The sequence below is a fragment of the Ananas comosus genome, linkage group 7 (genome assembly GCF_001540865.1).
Source record: "Ananas comosus cultivar F153 linkage group 7, ASM154086v1, whole genome shotgun sequence".
In the NCBI taxonomy this organism is placed as follows: domain Eukaryota; kingdom Viridiplantae; phylum Streptophyta; class Magnoliopsida; order Poales; family Bromeliaceae; genus Ananas; species Ananas comosus.
The window spans coordinates 254,026-272,823 of record NC_033627.1 but is presented as its reverse complement, the minus strand read 5'-3'; the positions used below and the strand labels follow the sequence as shown (position 1 = coordinate 272,823).

The 18,798-nt window shown below is 37.1% G+C and overlaps 1 protein-coding gene across 1 annotated transcript; it reads left to right on the top strand.

Annotated features, from left to right (window-relative positions):
- LOC109712306 (cytochrome P450 85A1-like) lies at positions 13,937-18,000 on the top strand. The gene is made up of 9 exons (XM_020235798.1): positions 13,937-14,390; positions 15,336-15,657; positions 16,080-16,229; positions 16,319-16,567; positions 16,668-16,757; positions 16,850-16,928; positions 17,081-17,187; positions 17,304-17,428; positions 17,620-18,000. Exons 1-9 carry the CDS (start codon positions 14,200-14,202, stop codon positions 17,705-17,707), a joined length of 1,401 nt encoding a protein of 466 aa, XP_020091387.1. The 5' UTR covers positions 13,937-14,199; the 3' UTR covers positions 17,708-18,000.

Here is an 18,798-nt window from a genome sequence, read left to right as displayed (position 1 = left end):
GCTGTCGTTGAGATTTATGTCAATATATATCTAACAGGGTAATCCATGTGTGCCCTATCAGGTGAGTTGAATGATGGAGATTCAAGTTGGTCGGGTTAGATCCGGGTCTATCAGCTCCTCTAACTTGATCCAGTTGACCCATATTAGATCTAATTCTGGAAATTTGGCTCGGGGTCCATGTTTTCACGGACGTCGTCAGGTATGCTTCGCCTTTGAATCGAGCTCCCGTTGATTTTAACTGCTTAGAAATTCAGTAGTCTAAGCACTTTTGTTTGCTTCAGTCACATTTATTTGAGGCTGGTGAGTGTCATTCATCTATTGTATTATAGTGTCTGATCGTTTGGAGATACGGAATCAGGTTTTGGTGAAATCGTCACCAAATTAATAAATCCGTGTTGGGTTGGTTGCATCTGTAGCGTTTCTCTTGTATGACTAGGAGAACATTACATGCAACATCTCGAATATATACTCAAAGGCTTAAATTCCTCTCTTTCTATATAACATCTCGAATAACAAATTAACTGTAGTTGCTCATAATAAAATATTTCAAAAATAAAGTGGTCTCATATATATATATATATATATATATATAGTGCGGCTAGGATGTTTATGGAAGCACGGAGGGCTCCGTGCTTCTAGAAGCATACCAGCCCACACACTCTCTCTCTCTCTCTCTCTCTCTATATATATATATATAGGGAATTAATTTCTCTATGGGACAAGTAAGTTACAGTAACGATATCACAAAAGCATAGGGAGTTGGGCTCACAGGTAATTAATATTCCCTTATCGAGGAAATAACTCCTCTGTTTTATTCACGTAGGTGCATGCCAGACACTTATTTATGTAGCAAGGATGATGTCTCTTGTGGTTAGAAAAATTATTCGTATAATATTATCTATCGCTGATTCCATAAGATGCTTTTTGATTGTTTGTGCAAATCAACTATGGTAATTTGGACTGTACACATGAATTAATATTGAAAGCTTTTTTAGTAGCATTTTTCGGTTCTCTTAGACGTGTTCTTACAAAAAATTCTTCACTTTCGGACCATTTTTTTTTATGTAATATAAATAAAAAAAATTAAGCATCATTTATAATAATTTGTAAGTAACCTCTAGGTCCTATCAAACTAGCGCCATCCTTTTATTAACAAAAGGATTCAATTTTGGATGCACAGTAAAAATTTCTATGGAATTAACCTCTAGGCCTGTTTGGATGTACAGTAAAAAAATTTCTACGAAATTTATGAATTATGGTTTTGGTCTAAATGAAATAGAAAATTCTATAACTCTAAAAAAATTCCATGGATTCAATTTTTAAACTGCTTGGCTGCGTATTGTGCAATTTCACGAAATTTTTCTAAATTTTAAAATTAAAAGTTAAAATTTAAAATTTCAATTTTCAAATTTCAATAAAATTTAAAATTTAAAATTTAAAAGTTAGTACTTAGGCATTTTTGCTCAAGAATGGTGGAATTTTTTTTCTTTGGTTAGAGTGGATTATAATTTTACTCTACTTTTTAGAGTATAGTTTAACTATACTTCAAAAATTATGGTTTTTTTTTTTTCCCAAACACTTTATAGAATAAGTTTTCTACCAAATGTAGCATAATTTAACTCTGTTATATTTTTAAGTTATATTTTTAAGGGTATCCAAAAGGTGTCTTGAGGCTTCGTTTAGTATATATATTTTATAATTTTATTAAAAAGTATATTTATATTATATTAATATTTGATGAATCTTTTCGGTCCTCGTGGGGGTGGGCGAGCAAACTGACGCTGAGCAGCCGCACGTGTGACCAGCAAAGCGGTCACTGCCACCATCACCCACCCTTATCCGTACTAGTCTAGTGTGGCCTTTTTTTTGTCCTCTTTGCTGCACAGTAATTTCTCTTCCCTCTCAAGTCTCAAATCTCAATTAAACACTGAAATGCCCCACCGCCTTTGGTTGTGGTTTTTTTTTTTATTATTATTTTTTTTTTTTATTTTTTTATTTTTTTGGGTTAAAGAAATAATTTTGTAGATAGGTTGTGATGGCATGATTGGCAGGTGACTATACTATAATTTAATAAGAGCGATCTTTCTACTCTTAAACCTTTCAATGATTTTAAAATTTAATCCGTTGAATATAAACCTATAATATTTTAAGCCACCGTTTGGTTGGGGATTAAGGGGTGAAATAATTCCTTAACCCCCAATTTATACCCAAACACCACTCTTTTGGGGTGGGGTTAGTAAACCCCACCCCAAATCGGATTAGTGGGGTTTACTAACCCCACTCCCCCTCCCAACTTTAACCCCGCACGCATCCCGAGCCCTCACCTTTTTCTTCTTTATCAATCATTAACCCCACTCCCCCTCCCAACTTTAACCCCGCACGCATCCCGAGCCCTCACCTTTTTCTTCTTTATCAATCATTAACCCCACTCCCCCTCCCAACTTTAACCCCGCACGCATCTCGAGCTCTCACCTTTTTCTTCTTTATCAATCATTATCTTCTTATCCCACCTACTCCAACCAAACACTTTTTTTCACTATCCTAGACTAACTCCAACCTCCACCAAACACAAAAAAATTTTAACACCATTTTAACCCTGAACTTAACCCTATTTCTGGAATAGCTACTTTTTCTTAACCCCGAACCAAACGGGGGCTAAAGGATCATATATATATAATTATTAATTGTATACGCTTGCTTTTAAAAAAATGTGTAAATGATATTTTATTTACATCATAAAAGTGGGAGTCACGGACCGTCCATAGAGCAAGTGGCAAAAGATTTGATGATCGGTACCCAAGGTCTCAAGTTTGAATTTTAGTTGATTCATATTTTCAGCTAAGTTTATTTCTAAATGAAATAAACGAGTCAGGTAGTGTGCTGCCTATCTCTCAGAAAAAAAAAAAAAGTTGGAGTCATTTAAACCTCGATGATATTTTTCAAATTAAATATTTTTTATACATAACATTTTTTTTTTTTCAGTTTATAGGGTGGCACTTGTCAATTAAAATTTAATTAGTCTTATATGGATAGGTATGATGAAATTCTATCAAAGGAATAGGAGAAGCATTAAGTAATATTTTAAGTGTACGTCCTTGAACGCACAATAGTAGTTTTTTAGGCGAGAGAAAAGATGCGAGCAAGCTGTTTTAAATTTAAAACACTCTCACTCGTAATAATTCGGTAGTTGGCACTGGTATAAGTCACTCGTTTTCTTCTCTTCCATTTATGATTTACTCATCTCCATCCATCTCATTAAACTAAAAACAAGGACTAGTTATTACATAGAAATGGGAATTGTGGGATGTGCTCACGTGGCAGGGAAAGGACGAACAAGAACGAGAGAATCCAAACGCGCCCTGTTTGACAGGTTGGGGTGGCCCCAACACCCGCACCACCCCACTCCCTTATTTTTAAATTTATTTACGAGCCGGGAATTGAAGAGAGAGAGAGAGAGAAGAGGAGAGAGGACATTCCTTCCTTCCTCCCTCGTGCACAACGTATCTACGCTACCTCCGCTTGTCTTCTTCCACACACACCCCCTTCCTTCCCCACCCGTACACAGTACTCTTCTCACTGCCCACACCGTCCGCGACGCAGCAGAGAATTGCTGATCTGTTCCTCAAAAAGAATCTCCGGTACAATAGTAATTCGCCAATAAATAAATAAATAAATAAATCTCTCTCTCATCTCTCTCCTCTCTCTCTCTCTCTCTCTCTCTCTCTCTCTCTTCTCTCTCTCTCTCTGTCTCTCTCTCTCCTCTCTCTATGTATAGTATCTATTATATATATATATAGCATTAGAGTCCATCAAAACCCTCTCTCTCTCTATATCAATTCATCATCCAAAATATATATATATATATATAAATGATATATGAAATATAAAAGTTACATCATTTTTTTTATAGACCAATTAATATTTTGAACGGTCTTAATTATATATAAATAAATACATGGTATTCAATCATTATTTTTTAAGATATATTATTATATATATATATATATAAAGATCCATGGACTTTTTGAGTGGCATGAAAACAACGTTGTGGGTGACCCGGAGGATCGCCCTCTCCTCAGATGCGCCTACCCTCGTGTGCATGCTAGAGCCTAACATTCCCACCCTGCAGTGGCTCCGTTACGTCCCTTTCACGGGGCCGAGCCCGATCCCCGCGGGTCCCACCGTCTTTTGGACCCCATCCGCTTAATTGAATTGAAAGTTTGAAAGCTCCCCCCCCTCTGGCGAGCCAATGAATGAATGTTATGTTATGACTGGGGCTTGATTGCGATCGGGGTCAGAAAATCTTAATTAGTCAGTATAGCGGCCAAATTTTATTATTATTAAGATGACCTGGGAATGTGGTAATTAATTAATTCGGCCACTTGGCGCGACGAAAAAACGACAACTCATTGGAGAATCCAAACACGTCTCCGTCGTGCTGGCGGAGAGGATGGATCGAGCATCGTCTTCTCCTGCAACAGTGCGAGGCTCAATGTGGCATTCGACGCCTACAATGTGGCGCCGATTCGACGCCTACAATGTGGCGCCGATTAGAATTCAAGCACTGTAATAATGCCAGCAGAAAATTGCAAACTCGATCTGTCTTCTTGTCATGAGCTAGCTACTCTTTCGATTCGAGTTTAAAAGCCAAATTTGCTTCTCCTTCTTTTTCCCACGGATACATAGCTCCAGTAGATAATTAATTAATCTTTTACAAAGAGTAGTGCAGGATATATATACAGGTTGTTTTTTCTACCTTCTTCTACAGAAGTGTAATTTGAGAGGTCGTACATAACGTATGTGCATTAGTTTAATGAATTTGTAAAATCACATTTTCGAATGGGAAATTTACAGGGTTTTACGTGTAAACGAGGCCCTTTTTGACAAACAGAACCAGCTTTTGGATTCTCATACATAGGAATTGCTGGTCAGAGTCTCGCAAGTGGGGCAGGGCTTACACTGGAATTAATTGACAATATGAAGAAAGTGGCAGTTATCTGCTTCATTGGAGAGGTTAGATAGTAAAGTGATTGTTTGTATCTCCCTGTCTACACCAGTGGTAGATCTTATATAGGTCATGTGCTTTTCATGGATATTAATTTTGAAAAAGAAAATTTGAAACCGATACCGATCGACCAAATTTGCAGGGAATGGATGATAGGAAGATCTGAACCAAGCTAGGTTAAGAGGTTGTGGTTCCAACTTCTGTACATCCAGTTTTTTTTTTTTTTTTCCTTAAAAAAGAGCGTCCGTACTTTTGGTTTTCTTTAGATATTTTGATAGTACATATTATTTAAAGAATCTTGAGGTAAAATTTCTATAGACAACTTAAAATGTAATAATAATTTTAAAAAATAAAGCAATAAGTTTTAGCGTATTCAAATTTTGACTAGAATACTCAGAATTCATCAAAAGAAATAGTAAGCAAAGTTCTTTCGCTAAAGAATTTAATGTAAAAGGCAGTTGTTATTAGCGGGCTTGAGCATTATCTAAAATTTTATACAATTTTGAAATGATATAATATTTTTTTTCCTAAAAAGTTTTTATTAAAGTATAATTTTCTTGTTGTATATTATATATATATATATAATAAAATGAAAACATTTAAGTTAGAGAAATGGATTGGTGCGCCCCCACACGGGGGTTGGGGGGCTTACAGTGATCTGGGAAGAAGAGGACAAGGAAGAGGCCCTCGTGCAAAGCGATTTGATTGATGGACATCTCTTTAAATGCCAAATTAATATCCATTATATATATATTTTATGATCTAATGTGATATTTGAATATAATATTTTTTTAATATATTTTATTTGATAGCAGTATATTAATATACTCTGGTATGAGAGTACGCATGACGCATCCATTCATTCCCCTGCTTATATTCCCCTCTTTTATCTTCCCCTGCCGCTCCCCCTCTTCATCTCCATCCACATGCAGACAATCTGATAACCTCCCTCTCCATTTTCCACCTGTACTCGATCCCAGTACAGGGCTTGGCGTACGTGCTCAGGATGAGTGCAGATGTGGTAATATCAGTCATTCCCTCGTTCCAAAGCACCCGCGTACGTACGGAATCCAATCTCCCTGGTACTTAATACTGTATCCAACCCAACCGGAGCCATCGTCGTCGTCATCATCAGTATTATTATTATTATTATGGCCTCATAAAAAATTTATTGAATTTTATTTACTTGAACCGGTGACCAATAACCGAGTAGTAAACATTTTCATGTCAACATTAACTACGTTTTTTGTTTTTCTTAATATTATCATTATCATTATTTTTTATTCAGGTGAGAGAGATTAAAAAAAAAAAAAAAAAAAGAAAAAGAGACCACTCTTGGTTACAAATCTCTATCAAAAGTTACGGTGTTAGACTGCAATCTGATCAACTAATTACAACTAATTGTCCTCGTGGATAACTTCTTGTCATTATCTCCTTGCCAAAATTATTATACACATGAGATTGACTATTATTTTTAGCTTAATAAAAATGTGTACATCGAAGAGTACATCATGGTGGGCCAAAATTACTATAGGGCAGCTTGATTAGGATGTATCAAAGTCTAATCGTGGTCGGTAATCATTCACAAGGAAATATCAGGTAAGGCATCGTTGTTCTATTTTTGGACACATGCACTCCGCTCCTCTAAAACTTATTCTGAAGTGTCTGTTTAATTTACATGCTTTTGAGTAATTAGCGGAACAACAGTTGTTAATTAATTATCACTATTATTAATTATTGCCTCTATAGAAAAATTGTGAGCTAACTTATTGCTAAATTGTTTTATATTCGTACACTGAATGGAATTTTGGGTGTAATCGAGTGCCTAAAGTAATCCTTAATCTAAAAAAGCTTTTTCGCTTTTCTCTTCCTCTTTTCTCTTTTCTCTCACTAGCGCCCAAAAACTAAAAAGCTAGAGCCAAATATTGGTTGGAATGGTGAAAACAGGGATTTCAGTATCTCTTTTAAGTTATATCTCTAATTTTACTCGTTTAGTAGCTTTTTTTATATATACATATATAGAGTGCAGTGTCCCTGGGATTTAGCTGTCCGAGTGACTTCAGTATCTATGGCTTGTTGACACGTCTGCTCGGTGTCGGGACAAATCGGAGTCGTTTTGGCGCGAATTGAACGCAAAACGGACTCGGGGCAGTGCGAGAGTGGAGTTCTGGCACTGAAATCTGCAAAGTGCAGTATTTCAGTATTGAGTACCGGTACCTGGGAGGAGTATCGTTACCCCAGAGGGATTACAGAACTGAATGCTCTAGGGTTTGCGCAGTTTGATGCTGAGTACCAATACCTGTTGGTGAGTACCGGTATTAGAACTGAGTATCGGTACTGCATCGGGCTGATACCGGTACCCAGCGCGCGAGTTTGCGAAAAGTGGGCCGAGTACTGGTACCCAAGTTGAGTACCGGTACTCCTAAAGGCAAATTGAGTTGGTAAGGAATATTTTGATCTTTTTGTGCAAATAAGTACCAACCGATCCCAATCTTCTCTCTTTGTGCTTGAGGTTGGAGAACACAGGTTGGCTTCCCTCTTTCTCTCTCTAGCTTCTCTTCTATGCTTGTTTGTGATTCTGAAGAGTCAATCTTAGTTTTCGTTCCCTTGGTCTTTGGAGGGTGCTTGTGCACCTTGGGTGGTTCTGATGGAGGTTGAGCCGTTTGAGGTAGGGCTAGTCCGGGGTTCTCTTATCGACATCTAGCCGACATTGGACGATCGTTCGAGGTGGGTTAATGTTTACCGAAATCGTCAGATTTCCTTCTAAGCCGTAGAGCGTCAGCATGTATTGTCTTATGTGAGGTATCATGTTTAGTAGCTCAAATTCATCGATTTGCATATCTTTTATGAAATCTGAATTTGGAGCCTTAATTTTAGAATATTTGTTACATGTTGAACTGAGATTTGACTTAGGAGAAAACTCGTTAAACCTACACTGTCACTTTTCGAAAAGTTAACCGATTTAGCTTCAGGAGCTTATGTTCTTTTGTATCACCACTGTTAGTGCGCAGTGGATACTCAGATTAGTGTAGGTTGAGTTTACGATCGTGCTGAGGGGCCAAGCTCGTTTTACAGTAGCGTTTGGGCTGTTCCGTACTGTCGGGTGCCGTCGGGGCGGACGGTGGACCTAGATGTTTATATTTTGTTTCAGATTGTGCTGAGAGTATGTGAGCTTTGATTGTAGATCAGTTTGACCCATTTGCATTGACTATACCCTGTGTAAGCCTGATTGAGCTCGATAGATACACGCCTGTATACTCGGTTGGATCGCTCCCATGAGTGCCGCTCCAGAGTGAGGCTTTACTTACATTGGTGTCACAGCAGTCCCGTTTGGGCAGTTCTTGGACTGGCCATTCTGTAGGTGGTGTGCAGTGTAACTCGGGTACAGGCTGGACGGGCCAGTTGGCAGTCCCTCAAGATTGGGTCAGTGTGTAGCTAGTGATACATTTATGTGTCTATAGTGAGCCTAGTTTGAGATAGCGGTAGTATAACAACATATAGCTGTAGAGTTTTTTCCAGCTTTCTTACTATCCTTTACCTATTTGTGTCTGACCTTATTGTAGACTTAGTGGGTGGGCGTTGAGGTCGGTGATGGTACCTACTGAGGACTACTCTATTTTGCAGTAGTTCTCACACCCAGTTATTGTCATCTTTTTGCAGAGCCGTCAACTGCTACTGCTGTTACTGATTCTGATCGTGGTAAGAGAATCGTGAGCTAGATCCCTACCATCCTTGGTCGCTGTGCTAGAGGAGTACCCTGCAGAGGTAGTTTTGGAGTTTTTCTATGTATATACTGTTATGCTAGTGGTACTCACTGGAACGAGGTGGTTTTAGAGCTTTTGTATATACAGTGGATCCTTTTATATTTCATATATTTATGTTTTAGTCTTAACAGCTCTTTACTTTAGTTGTAGCTCCTATTTATTTGCAGGTATAGCTATCGATTCGTATACACGAAAAATTTTTATGTATACGACGGGTCTGTTGGCGTGCCCAGAAAAACATAGTAATCCGGGGCGTAACATAGAGTTAGGCTTTTATGCTTTCGAAAGTAAAAATGCCTTTTTATTAGTATTTTTTTTATGATGGGGCATCTGATTCGTCAATTGATTACGCTAGACATGATATATGCTATTGGAACTATCTATAAATCAAATTTTATAATTTTTTAACTTCATTTGCCTAGTAAACAAGTAATGTAAAAATGATCGACTGAAAATAAAAATTTTATAAAAAATAGTGATAAAAGACTCAAATTTTAAATTAGACATATTGATCTTACTATTGATATTAAGTAAAATTTTTTATTAAGGTTTCATATAATTTAGATTGTTCTATTTAATTTAAAAACATGCTAGATCAATCGTTAAAACAGTCATTTTTAAGACTTTTTGATCATGTAGTAAATAATGTTGAAAATTTATAAAATTTAGTTTCTAAATAGTTTCAATAAGCATAGATTATTATTAATGGAGCTGATCGTTAAATTGAATGTCCTCCATACTTTCGAAAATACAGAAAACGTACTATATATATATATATATATAATTGAGCTCTTATTCTTTTAAAAGTACCAAGTTATTGGTGCTTGTAGATTTTTAGCTATTGGATTAAGAGATATGCGGTTAAGATGATGTGAGCCCTCTAGGGTTGAGTGGGTGGTTGGTTGAATAGTATAATCTAATGGTTGAAAATGATTCGAGAAGTAGATCTAACGGTAAAAAATTTACAAACACCAAGTATTTGGTGTTTTTACAAGCACCATAGCTGGACTATATATATATATATATATATATATATATATATATATATATATATATATATATATATATATATATATATATATATATATTGAGCAGAATACTATCCGATACAAACGCGGCTACTTTGCCACCATTTGTTTTCGATAATGGAGCCCTCCAAATCGCGATTGCACCATTGAAGCACGATCTAATAACTACTTAATAAGTGTTAAGAAATCAAATTTCAAATCTTCTCGACATCATTTGCGCTACCATGTCAAGGCTTTCAAAATTTATAATTTTACATGGTCGATAATGAAGCGTTTCCGTTAACGGCGTAAGATATTCAAATCAATGAATTTTATTGTTAGAAAATTTTTTAACAATTTAAAGACAAGATCTATACTCTTGATTTGATACAAGACTCCTATCATCATTTTTGAAGAAGTATTCATTTTCAGGCCGTTTCTTTTGTTCCACTTCGATGGATGACGAGAACATATCGAAATTATGAAATTTGATTTCTAATGCTTCAAATGCATAGATTATTTCACGTGCGATCATCATTTGGAGGCTCCATCCATCGAAACATTAAATGGATGGCAAAAATGCCGGTTGGCTATCGATTAATATTTTAGCTCAACTCTCTCTCTCTCATCTCGCTCTCTTCCTCTTTCTCTCATCTCTATTATAGTGTATCATATATCATTATATATAGAATGGGGATATTTCTTTACAAGTACCAATTGTGCTTTTAACATAGCACCATACCGAACTCTATATATATATATACATATATACGATAGAGTCCGCGCTACTATACTACTGATAGTACCAGCTTTGGTACTATAGAGTTTTTACTTGTGATATTTTCACTCCGTTAGATATGACTATTAAATCCAACCACACCACTCAACCCTAGGGACACTATCATCGTACCGCATATTCTTTCATCAAACGGTCAAAAACTTAATAGTAGCAAGAGGCTTTGACTTGGTTACTATTGATAGCGATACGGAGCATAGTTCTATATATATATATATATATATATATATAAAATTTACTTAAGAGTAGAAGAAATCGTGCTAGGACAACTGGAATAAGCTTGTAAAATTGAGAGTTCAAACGATAATTCCCCACTTCTAACGAACTTGCTGGGTGGCGAGGATTTTATGAGAAGCCATTGGAACTCTAATTTGATCAGCATCTACATAGAAATAGAGGCTCGAACGCAGTAATTATGAGACCTGTCCCTTGTGGTACATGCATGAATTATTACTTGTGCAGGCGTGCATGCATGTGGCTCAACTTGCATAATGAGCTAAGAGGTGCTCACCATAAATGGGTTACAATATTATCCCCCTAGCATGGCTAGGCCTTCTCTTTCCGCCTCCTAGCTATGTATGCACTATCCATTGGCAGTAAAAGAGCTACTACACTACGACTGCTTCTATCGACGATTGAGTCCTCTATTCTATTTGCATCGGTGCTTTCATGGATCCCAACAACCATCCCCCCTTGTCACATCCCATGCACATCTCATAATATCTCTCTCTCTCTCTCTCTCTCTCTCATGCATTCGTAGAGAGAGAGAGAGAGAAGAGCAAAGGAGTAATAATATCTCTGTTAATAATATTTGGAGCAATGAAATTAATCATTGCTGATCAATCAACAATAAAAAAAAAAAAAACAAGCGCATAGGAGAAAGAAAGAAAGATTTTTCCTAACAAATATATATATACATATATATATATATATATATATATATATATATAGAAAATGAATCAAATCACTTTAATTTAAACGTAAACATGCTTTACAGAATATATATCAAATCAATTTAATTTTGGCCACTATGACAACGCAAGCTCTAATTAGTAAGAATAATACCCTAATTTTAAATTAAAATAATTTTATAAATTTATATTATTATATATTATTATTATTATTATTATTAGAAAGATTTTTTTTTCTTTCTTTTTTTCTTTCTTTCTTTCTCTTTCTTTCTTTTTAGGGTGGGGAGAGAAATGCAGCTGCATCAGGGCGTCAAATCACTTTCCAAGGATCTTCTTTGGACCATTCCCTCCTTACAAGTCGCAATCCGGTCCACTTTCCTCTTCCACTCGGGGACAACAAGTCCCCCTCACCCAAAAGTCAAAAAGATCACAAATATGCAATCTACACAGTTTCCTAGGCTATAAAAGTCTCCACGATATTGTTTTACGAGGGAGTAAATTTCACTTTAATTAGATTGGCACTAAGCAGTAATTAACTACAATTCCTAGACATGTACATAAGGATATATACATGACCGAGAATTGGCTTGTAAACGTGGTATTGCTCACAAAAAATACTTATTTTTGGCATCGTCTCCTCTTAATTTGAAGGCTTTTAAATTTCTTTTTCTCGAGAGGACCCTTCAAAAGCTAGAAATTGGATTCAATTCTTTCCCGTGTTTCTCCTATGCTGCCATAATCCAAACTCTACCATTTTTTTAGGGGAGGAAACCTTAGATATATTATATATAACTCCTTTATCATATAGTTCAATTTAGCTTTAATATTTTGTTGATTTGAGTGCAATACTTACCTTTTTTAAGATTATCAGTGGTTGCAATTAAAAATTTAAAACTAAACCGCTGTGCGGCCCACGATCAATAGGGCTAAACGGTATGGATCCTTACGTACGTAACTAAAAATCGGTAAGATTAAGCAATCTTTATGAGAACTTAGAGTAAAAATGTTCTAAAAATTGCAACCAAGTAGTTTTATAAGTCATCTTCTTCTTCTTATACATAATACCACATGAATGAATGAAAAGAGGAAAAACCTCTGCGACATTTTTTTTTTTTTTTGAATATCCATTTTCTCTGGCACAAAAAAAATCCGAAAATACCTCCTTATAGAACAACTCTGCAGGCATTTTCTCAAATAAAAAAAAAATCAAGAATTAAATGTGCACACAAGCAAAAAGAATTAATGAAGGAATTAATTATATATGTTACTCCAAAGGGACCCAGGTTTATTTATCCCCTCCCCGTCCACATGACCACATGCATCCAAAAGGTAGGATGCCAGAGCATACCTAACGGGATAAGCAGATCTACTTGACAGGCATGTGAAGGCCGGGTTTCTTTTGTTGTTGCTCGTGTTGACACGGGTGGTGCCCATGTGCCACCTCAAACGTACATACCCTTTATTATTATTGCATTGCATCTACTAATTAATACCATTTTAATTCTGAATAAATAATCATATTTAACATCATTCTAAAATAATTATTAATAAATTATTAGTATTTTTATACTAGCATTTATCGATATGTTAAAAATAAAGTGACGATGCTGATTGATCAGTAATACTCTGAAGTGCATACAGCGGAACAACGTAAACTTTATTCCTCCCCGCATCTCAATGCCCCAAAGTCTAATTGTTGAAGGGCTCAAGGTCATTAAACCACAATGATATAAAAAGAGCAATTCCCCTTTTATGTTCTAATAATTGTCATGTGATATACCAAACAAACACCAATCTCATCTTAATAATAATAATAATAATAATAATAAGAGCAATGCTCCTATGCACTAAAAAGATCTCGACCCTTAAATTTTTTAAAATGAATGGTGGACTATTATACTATTAAATAATAATACATATATAGAGTAGGACTATTATACTATTAAAAATATAGTAATTCCTATATTCTTAACTTTTTAACTATTCATCAATTTTGATGAATAATTATGATGAAAAAGAAGAAAAATCAAAAAAAAATTAAATGTCTCAATTTCTTTTTTTGAAATTTTTTTTTATTTTTTTCTCTCTCATGCTAACCATACATCAAAATTGATAAATGACTAAAAAGTTAGGGACAAGAAAATTGTTGTGCTTTTAGTAGCACAGTAACCTTACTCCCTGTATAGGCACCGATTTGAAGAAGATGCTTTCTCACCCACTCCCTCTCCTTATTTCTCTTTCTAACTAACTATTTGACCATGCATGGCATAGATTTAGGCTCAGTGCTAGAGATTTGATGGTTCCATGTGGTGCCATGTTGAAACCTTGACTCCTTTGGGGGCACCGTGGTCAAAGAATTTCCCTGCAGGGAGATGCCTCTGTTTTCTTTAAAAAAATATTATTATTATTATTTAACTGTTGCAGCGTGCTGAAGATCGAGTGGGTGTTTTCACCAGAACAGGTAACATCCCTCGTGAGGCGCCCGGTGGGTGGGCTATGTATATATATTGAGAGAGAGAGAGAGAGAGAGAGAGATAGAGAGAGAGAGCCATAGAAACCAAAGCAGGGAGGAGAGGAGTAGCAGCACCACCTAGCTTTCTCATTCCTTCTAAATAAGGGATCTCGAGAGGTTCCTCCTATTCCTCCTCCTCCTCCTCCTCCTCCTCTCTGTAGAGAGAGAAGAGAAGAGAAGAGAAGAGAAGAGAAGAGAAGAGAGATGGTGCTCTTTGTTCTGGTACTCGGTTTGGCATTGGGAATCCTTGTGGTGTGCAGCGGATTGCTGAGGTGGAATGACGTGAGGTATAGAAAGAAGGGCCTCCCTCCAGGGACCATGGGGTGGCCTCTCTTCGGAGAGACTACGGAGTTTCTGAAGCAGGGGCCGAGCTTCATGAAGAACCAGAGACTTAGGTGACAATTAAGGACTTACTTTTTTAATCTCATTTCATCACCTGCTGCTGCTGCTGCTGCTGCTGCTGCTGACCCCTTCTTTTCTTCTCACTCTTCTTCTTCTTCTTCTTCTTCTTCTTCTTTTCTACCATTTATCAATTTTTTCCTTATGTCTGTAAGCAAGCAACTTCCTCAGCAGTTCAATTAGTTTCTCCCCAGGAAAGTTAATAAGCAAAAAGAAAAATAAATTATGCCTTTTGATTCCTCTGTTATTTTTTTTTCCCTTTCCTTTTTCTTCTTCTTTTAGTAGAGTCTTCTTCGGATTTTTTTTTTTTTTTTTTTTTTTTTTTTTTTTTTTTTTTTTTGCATACAACTATTCATTTTCTTTATTACTAGAGTTTAGACGCATGCAGTTGGGAAAGAACATGAGTACCAGTTTACTGGAATGGTTATTTCTTTGGAAATTGGATGGCTTTTGGGTTGTCCTTCTAATGAATGTTAATTGCCAGATGATTCGTATCTGGGATGAGGCATCTGCGGAGGCTAACAATTAGTACCTTTACTATTATTCTTATTATTACTATTCTTTCTTTCTTTTTTTTTTTTTAAATCAACTCGGTCGCTTTTGCTGGAAAGTGATTAGCGCTCTAAAGTGTTGTCTGAGCTCAACTATCATGTCTGCTAAAAGGTCGCGCATCCTCACTTTTACAAGCTGGAGTTTTTCCAATCCAAAGTACTTGCTATGGATATTGCATCGCTCTCCTTGTGTCCTCCCTTTTTCCAGAGCTTTCTCTCTCTTTTCTCTGTGGTCCTCAACACTTGTATTTTAAGAACTCGTTGAAAAATCTTTTTTTGAGGTGGTTTTCTGATAATTAGTAGCGTGAAAAAATCTTCCTTAAAATATTTTTGCACTACTAATTTTGTTTTGTTTTTTTTTTTTTCCCACCCCGCTAAATGATATAACAGGTATGGAAGTCTCTTTAAATCCCACATATTGGGGTGCCCAACAGTGGTATGCATGGATCCGGAGGTGAACAGATACATTCTTATGAACGAAGGGAAGGGATTTGTTCCTGGGTATCCACAATCCATGCTGGATATACTGGGGAAGAACAACATAGCAGCAGTGCATGGCCCTCTTCACAAGGCCATGAGGGGTGCCATGCTCGGCCTCATCAATCCCCCCATGATCAGAGACCAACTCCTCCCCAAGATCGATCACTTCATGCGGCGCCACCTCAGCAACTGGAGTGGCAGGCTCATCGACATCCAAGAGAAAACCAAGGAGGTCGGTCGAAAATTAATTATGACAACTCCTTCCCCAGCCTCCAGATAATTAATCTTCCTTCCTAATCAACCTTTTTTTAAAAGAATCTGATGAATGAGTTTTGTATCCTGATCAGTTTACATGATGAATGAATGAATGAATTAATTAATTAATTAATTAGATCCTAAGCTAGTTTATATAGCTCTTTCTAGTTAGTTCATAAAAAACAAACTTTATTATAGTTAGTTTGTTCTAAAAAAGTACGCATTTAGCAGCTTCATAGCCTCTCAATTAACAGACTGACTAATGATCGATTTGGGTTTTGCTGACAACAACAGTCTGCTAGCTCTAGTTTTCAGCACAGGGTATTTCTGAGTTACCTTTGAGACTATCACTTTTCGAATTCAAATTTTAAACAGTTTCTGTTGACTTAATTTGTACAGATGGCTTTGCTTTCTGCTTTGAAGCAGATAGCAAGCATAGAAGCTGGCCCACTGTCTGAAGCCCTGAAGACGGAGTTATTCAAACTTGTTATCGGCACTCTCTCCTTGCCCATCAACTTCCCAGGCACAAACTACCACAGCGGATTCCAGGTAGAATTTAACCCTCGGGCGCCGCTTGAATTTGCACGTTGGCTTTTTGTCGTCTTGAATATATTGCTGACGGGTTAATCTCCGTGCAGGCGAGGAAGAAACTTGTGGGCATGTTGAGGGATATAATAGAGGAAAGGCGAGCCTCTCGGTGCCCTCACAATGACATGTTGGACTCCCTTTTGACGATCGATGAGAATGCGAAACTGAAGCTCTCGGATGAGCAAATCATTGACGTGATCATTGCCCTCGTGTATTCCGGTTACGAAACTGTCTCTACAACTTCGATGATGGCTGTCAAGTACCTCTATGACCATCCGAAGGCTCTCGAAGAACTGAGGGTGAGAAATCACTCCGATACAATTCAAAGTAAAGTTGATTTCCAGCTCCTTAATTTGTTCAAAGTCTAATGTGTTGTGCTTTTGCTTTTATGAATTGCAGAAAGAGCATTTGAGTATTCGGAAGGGGAAATCATCTGATGATTGTGGAATAGACTGGAACGACTACAAGTCTATGAATTTCACTCGCGCGGTAAGTTGGTCGCACCACTACATATGATTTCCCTTTGAGATAAAGCGGTTCAAACGGAGTTTCTAACGGTTCAAATGCTCTTTCTATGGCAGGTGATTTTCGAGACTCTAAGGATAGCGACAGTTGTTAACGGAGTGCTTAGGAAAACAACCCAAGATGTAGAAATGAAGGGTAGGTAGTGCTCGAAAGACGAAAAATCTTTCTCAAGTTCAAATAAACAGAAAAGGAGGAATGAAACAAAAGGAAGCATCAAGTAGGGTATAACCCTGTTTCTTCAGGAGTGGGAATTCTAATATCATACATGCATCTTCTTTTTGTTTTAGGTTATATAATTCCAAAAGGTTGGAGAATTTACGTCTACACGCGAGAGATCAACTATGACCCCTACTTGTATCCTGATCCTTTAGCCTTCAATCCATGGAGATGGCTGGTGAGTGAGAGTCATACTTAAAATTCCAAATCGTGCATGCCTTTCTATGAATTAGTTAATATATTTTGTCAGTTTACAATCTCTAATTAATCATATGCAATCCCCACAATTATCAGGACAAAAGCTTGGAATCCCACCAACACTTCATGATGTTTGGTGGAGGAGGTAGGCTTTGCCCAGGGAAAGAACTGGGGACTGCGGAGATTGCTACGTTCCTTCACTACTTTGTGACTAGATACAGGTTTGTTTTCTCATCTTCAATTATTGGTTGCGTATTTACTTCCCTTTAAAGACAAAAACAAAAAGGATCTTTTGTCTCTTAATAAGGACATAACTTACTAGTAATGAGTAGTGTCTGATGTAGCATTATTGACGTTAGCACGCTTTTTTCTTCTTCTTCTTCTTCTTCTTCTTCTTCTTCTTCTGTTGCAGATGGGAAGAAGTTGGAGGGGATACTATACTGAAATTTCCAAGGGTAGAAGCTCCCAATGGGCTCCATATCCGAGTTTCGGGGTACTGAGCCTGTATTTTGAACACAAGAGATAGGGAGATTTACTAACAAAGATAGGAACGAGATTGCTTCTGTCTCTCTGCAGTTTGGCTGAATGAAGGATCAGAACTGCCCGTTTGGCCAGCATGCTTAATTAGCATCTCGTTTACTAAATATGTCTGTTTGTAAAGAGAGTTCGTCGCATGTGTCTAGAGATAGAGAATGAAATAGGATTACTAACAAGTGGTGGAGAGGAAAGGAAATATGATGCTTTTTTGTACTCAGAATTGGTTGATCAATGAGAGAAAGTAAGTATCATATCATTTGCCGCTCCGACAAAGCCTGTAAATATAATTAATTACATTCCAACTTGTTTGCAGATCAAAACAATACTAATAAATGTCTGCGAATTCCTGCAAGACACATTACATTATCAGAACAACGGATCGGCAAAACAATCACACCCGCACACGCCTCAGCTCACTGACAATCTTCGTAACAGTTAAAATTAAGGGGTCACATGCATGTGCCAACATGAGGGGCTTGAAACCTCAGGTTCTGCTTAGCTACCAAAGCAGTGTTTTCGACCGCAGAATCTTCGTCTAATTTCACTGGGACAACAAATCTATATTTTGGAGCTCCCTATAAAAGATCTCATCAGGTGTCATACTCACCCTAAATTAAGTAGCGCGTCGCTTCCTATAAACGGGTTTTGTCACAGGCCCAATTTGAGCCCAACCCAGGAAGTGTCCTTCATCCGGTGTTGGACCTGTTAAACCAGCGCAGGCTTAGATCTTGTATTTGGGGCCCATTAGTGATCAGTCCCCTATTGCTTAGTACATACATGGAGTTGTTAATTTGGGCCCATTAACGTGCCGAATAGCAAGTGGTCGGTCAACTGAGCCTGGGGGACCCTTCCTCCAGCCCAGTCCTCCTCATGCATGCTGTTTAATTGGGCGTTCTCAACCGAATTAATTAACAATGTCAACATCCCGGCCCAAATTACCGGGTTTGGATCTTAAAACACGATCCAAAACTTAGTAAATTCGTATACCCGTTTGGTCTTATTCATTACGGTTCCGATAATAATATGATCATTAAAAAGAGATCCGATCCATTTC